Below are 8585 nucleotides of genomic sequence, written 5' to 3'. Positions count from 1 at the left end.
AACAGTTTAGGCCTACTCAAAATGAGTAAAACCAAACAGTGTAGGCCTACTCAAAATGAGTAAAACCAAACTTGGCAAAATCTCACACTTTTTTCCCTTTCCACTTTGCGCAACATTTCATCCTTTTATTAATTCCAATCGGAGGAAAGAAAGACACATGCAGTTTTCTTGTTTAATTAATTGAAGTGTCTACCCCTGGTACGAATAGCCTTGGCCACACAGCTGGGCTATTCACACCCTGTGACATAACAACAAAAACACATTGCTCACTTGCACAAAAAACATGGCGGACATTTGTTTTTTCGTCAGCAGAAAGTAAAGAATTCTGAAAGGTTTCAGCACTAATATCTGTTCAAATTAAGTTTTAGATGGAAAGGTTGTGTTTTATTTTCATAATCTTTGTTCAGTGAACACATACAACTGGCAGTTTGTTAGCTAACAAAAATGAAGTGAAAAGTGGAAGTAGATGACTCAATGGTTAGAGTTACATACTGAGACGTGGGAATCCGGGGTTCAATTCCCATGTAAAGCGTTTTGGCAGAGATAAGTAGAAGTGTTGCCCTTGACACGTACTGTAAGCATTGCCGATAAACAGGGCAGCGGTCTGCATTCAGAGGCGTTGCAAGCGGCAGTGTGATTGATAGGCCTACTGTAAGCCATTGGTTCCCAAAGATTTTATTTGGGTCGCCAGCATAGCCTATAGCGACAATTTATCAGGGGTAGTAACGTGTTACAAGTAACGCACATGAGTAAAAAAGTATTTTTTTCGAGGAAGGCAACTTTCCATATTCCTTTTTCACCCCAGTGCTGGAGCCTACCATCCCCCTCATATGAGGCTGACTTCTGCGCTTCAGAAGACGTGTTAAGCCACTAGCTCCCCTCCCCCAGCTTATTTCCATGACAGTAGCCAGCAGGGACAGGCCAGCAAAATTCCCGACACAACAATGAAAATCTTCACAGTGGACCAACAATCTCCCTCGCAGTGCAGTGCCCATCATTTGCATCAAACAGTACAGGGGTAAATTGAGTCAAAAAACATTTCATGTGTCGTGAATATTTTCCTTTCCATATTAAAAATCCCAGGGGACACGAATCAATCAGAAGGAGAAAGTAGGCTATATAATATAAAAGTAGCCTACTTTATTATAAATATTCGCTAAAACGAATAGCAATTGGAATAGAAAAATTGGAAAAGAAATACACACATTTTCGCCAGGTGAGACGGCCGCCCCCCACCACCCCCCCCCCCCAACTCGAACTCAAGCATGATCTTCCGGCAAAAATGTGCATTTCTAGGAGAGAGGGAGATAGAGAGCGTGCGCGTAAGTGACGATTATTTCTGGTGGTAGAGTAATGGATACCTACAAGAACTGTTTTGAATAAGACAAATTAATGAAAGGTTAGGTATCCACACTGTAGGTAATATTGTGGAAACAAACGTTGGGTAGGCTAAATTTATGGTCCATACTGTAGCATACTGGCGCGTATAGACTCAAAGCGGCAAAAGTCGACGTTCCTAACCCTGTTCACAAGTGCCACCTGGTGGTTGTTTGGGTCATTGCAGCTTCACTGGGGGATTATAAATAAAAGATGTGTGAGGTCATGTGAGAATCACACAATTAAATGTAGTACCCACTGTATCTTCATAAACTTAATTTGATCCGATTATTTCATGAGAAGACATTTTTATTGACTTTTTTTAATTAGCATGACAACAATGCACAGCCACAGTTTTAAAAGCAGCATATTTTTTTAAATGATCTGCTCATTTTTATTTATGGTCCAAAGTCAAGAAGTGCATACACATAGGTTCACTTATCCACTGTGTTGCCCCTCATGCATATCTCAATGTGTGTCACATTCATACATTTGTACTTCTAAATCAGTATGTAATGACCTTCTCTGGGTTTAAAATAGGCTACCTATGATGTTTATACCTTTGTCTGTACAGATATTCCTACTCCCACGATCAGAATGCAGTCTCCTCAGCAGCTCCACAGTGCAGACCGAGTCACTCTGAGTTGTGACATCACACAGGGCGGAGGCTGGAAATATCTCTGGGATAAGAACAATGAACACATTCATCATCTGATAAACAGAACCATCACCATCTCACTCCCTGAAGAGAGTGGTCGCTACGAATGTTCTGGCGTAAGAAGGGGACTGCGAACTCACAACAGCCCTTCCATGACTGTATCTATGAAGGGTAAGATTTACATGAAAGATATCTATTGCAGAATCTATGCTGTACTTGTGTTTTACATTTGATATGACAAATGCTACATTTATACATTTAACTTACATATCTCATATCTCTCATTGTCTGTTACAGCTACAATAGCTGTAGAGCCACAGAGCCCTGTGTTCACTGGAGAGACCCTCACTCTGACATGTGTGATAGAGTATCGTAGTGACTGGACATATAAGTGGTATAAGGGGTCAAGTGCTCTTGTGTCTGAGGGAAACAGCTTCACCATCAGACGAGCTGCTGAGTCTGATGAGGGCCAGTACTGGTGTCAGGGGGAGAGAAGAGACAGTGACACAATATTGGAAAAGAGTAAGAAAGTTAATATTCAAGTGAATGGTGAGTATCTATCTTGTGAAAGGTAGAATATATTGTGAATAATGTCTGAATAAGCATCCTTGGTCCCAGATACACAAGATGGTAATCAGTTTTTCCCCTCTCCAATCCATGTTTATTTCCTCAGCCCTGCCTACAGCTACTCTGACTGTAGATCCACAGAGTCCTGTGTTTACTGGAGAGTCTTTGACTCTGAAATGTGAGATTGAGCCTGAGAGTGTCTGGAAGTATAAGTGGTATAAAGGGTCCAGTCCTACTCCAGAGTTTGAGTCTGAGGGAAACATCTACACCATCACTGCAGCTGCCCGCTCTGATGGGGTCCAGTACTGGTGTCAGGGGGAAATAACAGACAGACCAACAACATCAGAAAGGAGTAATGAAGTTAATATTCAAGTGATGGGTGAGTTTATCTATCTTGTGCAAGGTGGAATAATGTATTTATTTATTTTCTGTCATTTCAGTTGTAGCATCAATTATATTGTCAGTACAGTAAATGGCATGTACATCTTATAAAGTAATGCTTTCCCTCTATGCTTATGTCCTCAGTCCTGTCTGCAATGTTAACTATAGAGCCCCAGAGTCCTGTGTTCACTGGAGAGAAAGTCACTCTGAAATGTAAGATAGAGTCTCTCAGTGGCTGGACATATAAGTGGTATAAGGAGTCCAGCAGAACCCCAGTGTCTGAGGGAAACACCTTCACCATCAGAGGAGCTGCTGAGTCTCATAAGGGCCAGTACTGGTGTCAGGGGGAGAGGAGACACAGACCCACATCATCAGAGAAGAGTAATCAAACTGAAATTAAGGTGAATGGTGAGTATGTCCATTCTCATCTGTCATTTCTGATTCTACTGTCTTCAGTTCCATTTCTATGACATACAGATGAGAGTCCACTCCTTATTGCTTATTCCCACAGCTCTGCCAAAACCTAAACTGGTTATAGCGCCCCAGAGTCCTGTGTTCATGGGAGAGAACGTCACTCTGAAGTGTGAGATTAAGTCTCAACGTGGATGGAAATATAAATGGTATAAAGACATCAACTCTGAACCATTTGCTACATCTGATACCAACACAACCACCATCAAAGGAGCTACTGAGTCTGATAAGGGCAAGTATTGGTGTCAGGGGGAGAGGAGACACAGGCCCAGAGCAACACAACCCAGTACAAAAGCTCACCTCAGTGTACAGAGTAAGTAAAGACTTATTCATAAAGACAACAGTGTGATATTGTTTGTAATATTTATGATTTTAAGCCCAAAGTCCGCTATTATGGCTTCAGGTTGTTGATATTTGAGCTGATATTTGAACAGTAAGCCAAAACACATCTCACTCCTTTCTCCCTGAAGCAACCTGTTAGTTGGTTAAAATTGTTTAGTACTTGGCCCGAGCCACTGAGTTTCTCATACACAGTAGAATCTGGCCTGTTTTCCAGCAATTTGCTGAGTTTGACAAAAAGTGTGCTGGGGTAGAATTGTGGACTCTACTCTTCTTTATACCTATTTTTTTGGTTTTCACAGCTCTACCTAAAGCTAAGCTAACAGCAGAGCCACAGAGTCCTGTGTCCACTGGGGGGATGGTCACTCTGAAGTGTGTGATAGAGTCGCACAGTAACTGGACATATATGTGGTACAAGGACAAGAAGAACAATCTTGTGATTGAGGGAAACAACTTCACCATCACCAGAGCTACTGATTCTGATGAGGGTACATACTGGTGCCAGGGGGTGAGAAGAGAGAGACCCACATCATCACAGTTCAGTAACTCAGTTTATGTTGGCAAGAAGGGTGAGTGTTTTTTAAAGGTAGAAATACAGTATAATTATTTATGCATTATGTGGACAAATGTACAGTTTGCCCAAGACTGACTGCACTTCTGACATCATTGTTTTCTATCCACTTTATCTTCTGCTGTGTGACTTACCTTCTGTACAAGAGGCGTATACTACGTATACTACTACTATGTTGCAGCAACAGTCAGGAGGGTTACACTACGAGACATCTATAACCGCTATCATAGCACAAATGACCTCAAACCACCTCATTGTTCAAAGCCTGTGGAGCCAGTGCACACAAAGAACGCCTCAGTATGTGCAACTTGCTTAATAGTGTACACCTAAGGTCTTGACCGATTCATTTTCAGGTTCTGGGTCCAGTCTGTTAATAATGGCTGTGGCTGGGGGTGTGGCCAGCGGAGTGGTCCTCACTATCATCGTTTTAAAAGTTGTACCACGTTGCTGCAGAAGACAGAAAGGTAAACTGGACCCTTTACATATGAGTGTATCTTAACTTTGGTTTTGTCATTTAAAGGATTTATGTGTCTTATCTTGATTTTTTGCCTGCAGGTCCTGTGACCAACTCCTCCAGTGCTGGGTTGTAAGTAACTCTCCCATCCATTTAATGTTTTATGCTGTGGTTATGAAATGAACAGTATGAATGATATGGCCAATTTTGCTGCTGTATTTTATCTGAGAGATACAGCTATATCCAGCCCAAAACAGGCATTACCATGGCATCACTCACAGTTGCTGACAGAGCTAAATGTGATTAGGACACTTGGTTGATGTCTGTGTTGTTCCAATCAATATATTGTTGACTTTGACCTGAGATAGAGTAGTATCATCAGTACCGTGACTCACCACTTGTTGCTGTGATGTGCATGTTGATGTGCTATTTAGATCTCTGTCGCCCTCTATTGGCCTGGCTGAGAGACATACTGATGAGCAGCAAGACCAGTCTGATGGGGGTGAGCAAGGCCTCCCACTTGTGCATATTCAGGGCCCTATCATGACATTCTAAAGTGCATCGTCACTCGTCAAAAGTCTATTCAAATTTAGTAGGATGTCCAGTTCACATTGGGAGGGGTTTCGTTCTCAAAAGTGGAGCGCATGGCGTAACAAGGTGTTCCTAGGTATTTTAATGAGTCATATGGGTGTGTTTGGGGCGTAACATCATTTTAAACCAATGAGAATGACATCTGTCATTCCCTTTAACGGCGCAACGCGCGATATGTCAAATAAATGCATCGGTATTTTGGCATTCAACGGCGCATTTGAAGGAGGCTGCTTGCGAGACCGTATGGAAAAGTCATTCTTAAACCATGCTTTACTAAAACCTAGCATAGCCTTCACGCATTTGCACTCGTCTATTATTTGAACTCATTGGCAAAGTGAAACTAACTTCACCAAGGAGTCAGTCAACGACAAGACAGTTATATGCAGTTACTTTCACTATTGACTGACAATGGTTAATCGAAAACATAGGCTGGAAAAAGCAACACTTACCCTAATGTTTCTCAAATGACTGAATAAAACAACATTTATCCTGCAGAGGAGTTGCTTATATCTCGTGACAGTGCGTCTTCAGCTGTGCTCCATACGTGTCTCTCGCCTCTCCCCTAATCACTTTTAACCGTCATTACCAATTTGCAAATGATGGTGAATAACTACTCATCATGAGATGTACAGTATTTCGTAATATGTTTATTCTAATTATGTTTACCATTGTAATCGTGCAATTTGTAATGCTTTGCATGGACGTGCGCTGGTGTGCGTTCATGAATGATAGAAGGATGGTGCGTGCACCTGCCAATATGACTGTTGACATGCGCTCTTAAAATAGCATATGAACAACTCGCCATTGACTTCTGACCAGGTTTAGGTGGTGTATGATAGCGATTTTTAGACAATGCGCCAGGTCCCTCCCTAGGTTGTTAATTGCCACACCCCTGGGCGCAATGCTTAAAAAATAATCGTGCAAAATAACGAATTCAACTTCGCGCCGGTGAATAACGAACTTTACGCCATGCGCTGGTGACCCAAAATACAGCCCTCAACCTGCATCACTATTACTATTTCAACTGACACATATTTGTTAGCATTAAAATCCTATGTAATAGAATACCATTTATTGAAAACCTCATAAAATGAGTGACTTCAATGACTAATGATAATGGTCTCTCATCTAGGAAAGCTTCCTGTTTATGAAACCATTCCACTCACATACCTAAGCAGACCAGGTGAGGATTCAACAGACAACCAGATTTATTTTTAATTTATCACAGTGCCAGTACTCACTGATGTCTATTTGTTGACAGTGATGGATACAGTGTATGACAAACTGTCACTTAGCAAAATGGGTAAGTATCTAACATTCAAGATGGACACTGTTATGACTGATAGCTTATGATATTTTAATCCTATATCGACCACTTTAATCACATTTATATATATATGAAAGATGTATACTCTTAATTTAGAAATTTGTGCATATATATGATGATAACATATCCACCATATAACGATTGCACTTCTGTATCTCTGTGCTTTGTGTCTAGGAAACCTTTCGTCACCATGTAACCCATATCAGCTTGTGGAGTGAAGCAGCATCAGCATGGGATTGCACTCATAACCTTTACAACCACAACAATTTTCCTGTTGGAAGCCCAGTTACTTAACCACCACTTACACATCCACCAGCTGTGGGCAGCCGTGGCCTACTGGTTAGGGCTTCGGGCTTGTGACTGAAGGGTTGCCAGTTCAATCCCCAACCAGTAGGAAAAATGTGGATGAGGGAAGTGGTTGAGCACTGCTCTCCTATGCCCACATCCATGGCTGAAGTGCCCTTGAACAAGGCACCTAACCCCTCACTGCTCCCCGAGCACGGCTGTAGCAGGCAGCTTACTGTGTCGGGATTAGTATGTGCTTCAGTTCACTGTGTGCTGAGTGTGTTTCACTCATTTTCATTTTGGAAGCTCAGTTACCTAACCACCACCTACACATCCACCACTCATAACAAAAATGTAATGCTGCCTATGGTGAATGTGATTTGTGTGCACACACTCTGTGTATAATACTGTTCCGTTGATACTGTGTCTTCACCAGTAGAGGGTGCAAGTGAACTCACAGTGACTTCCTTGCCCACTTGTATTACAGTGAATAGCCAACATTATGTGCGGTCTAATGCCGACTCATTTGTTCATTTTTCTGAGAACTATAGTACACTCCTCTTAGAGAGAAGAGACAGTGAGGCATTTAGTCAAGGATGAAAACCTTTGGGGAAACTTTAGATGGTGTAAGCCCCTGTATGATATTATTGCAGTCCAATGCTGACTCATTCCTATGATATTATTGCTAATATTATTAGAACCTTGTTCTGTTATGTAAATGTAGCCTGAAAAAGCCTGCACAATAAAATCAATGTAAATACATTTTGTTTTCAAATTTTCATTCTTATGCCTACATTTTGGATCCACTGTAGTCATTGTTTCTTTTTAATACAACATTTTGAAAATACATTGTTTCCAAATCCCGATAGTATAACACCTCTGACAAAATCCCACATAAGAGAATGCGTGTCTTAAAAGATGTTCCACACCTTTTAATGTAAAAATGTTATTCAAGAACTTCTGACAAGACTGCTGTCATATAATGTGCCCATGTAAATTTGGCCATACCTTTAAGGGCATTCTGCTATGTCCCTACGCACGTACGCACATACGCACGTTGCATCCCTAACGTATGACTCACGTTGATGAAGAGAGTTAAGTTTACCACTTGCCTGTATGTTACCTGCACGTTTGCTCTACAATACAAAGTATTCATTGAAGTCTAAGACTCTAGTGGACATCTGAATTCTTTACAACTGCAACATATACAAATTGCTCAGTGAAGTGTGACACAGCATTTAGTTCCTGACCCTACAATTAACAATCATCTTTCGGCAATTTTCTCAACATCACTAAAAGGAAATAAAGAACCGAAACAGTCAATTCACAGTTTTCCAGTGAACTCATGAGGAAGGATAGACCACACCCAACACTGTATTTCCTTTCCCACTGAATGCTGTCATGCAATCAAACAGACTAGTGCACTCCTTAGAGCGGAGCACTCTAGAATCTTTGGTTAAGATATACTGGGGCTCTAATACAACAAAACTGAAAGAGGTTGAGGTTGACCTCATAGTAAGCAGAAGTGCAGAAGAAATTGAAACATGGTTTTAATTAAATACAT

General features: G+C 41.2%; 1 protein-coding gene across 1 annotated transcript in view; it reads left to right on the top strand.

The window, feature by feature from the left end:
• Window positions 1–7783, top strand: part of LOC143127046 (Fc receptor-like protein 5) — a 17802-nt gene extending 10019 nt beyond the window's left edge. The window contains exons 4-15 of the mRNA XM_076288347.1: window positions 1952–2206; window positions 2333–2584; window positions 2709–2981; window positions 3128–3391; window positions 3495–3767; window positions 4096–4362; window positions 4718–4828; window positions 4920–4950; window positions 5253–5320; window positions 6542–6592; window positions 6671–6712; window positions 6911–7783. Coding sequence (XP_076144462.1) covers window positions 1952–2206; window positions 2333–2584; window positions 2709–2981; window positions 3128–3391; window positions 3495–3767; window positions 4096–4362; window positions 4718–4828; window positions 4920–4950; window positions 5253–5320; window positions 6542–6592; window positions 6671–6712; window positions 6911–6954 — 1931 coding nt within the window. The 3' untranslated portion in view covers window positions 6955–7783. The remainder of the gene's footprint in view (window positions 1–1951; window positions 2207–2332; window positions 2585–2708; window positions 2982–3127; window positions 3392–3494; window positions 3768–4095; window positions 4363–4717; window positions 4829–4919; window positions 4951–5252; window positions 5321–6541; window positions 6593–6670; window positions 6713–6910) is intronic.
• Window positions 7784–8585: the final 802 nt, after the last annotated feature.

The sequence above is a fragment of the Alosa pseudoharengus genome, unplaced genomic scaffold (genome assembly GCF_046254945.1).
Source record: "Alosa pseudoharengus isolate Yale_2024_CS ecotype anadromous, Long Island Sound unplaced genomic scaffold, YU_APseudo_1.1 YU_APseudo_1.1_scf_17, whole genome shotgun sequence".
Taxonomy (NCBI): Eukaryota; Metazoa; Chordata; class Actinopteri; order Clupeiformes; family Clupeidae; genus Alosa; species Alosa pseudoharengus.
The sequence above is the reverse complement of the archived record's forward strand: the minus strand, read 5'-3'. Positions and strand labels throughout refer to the sequence as shown.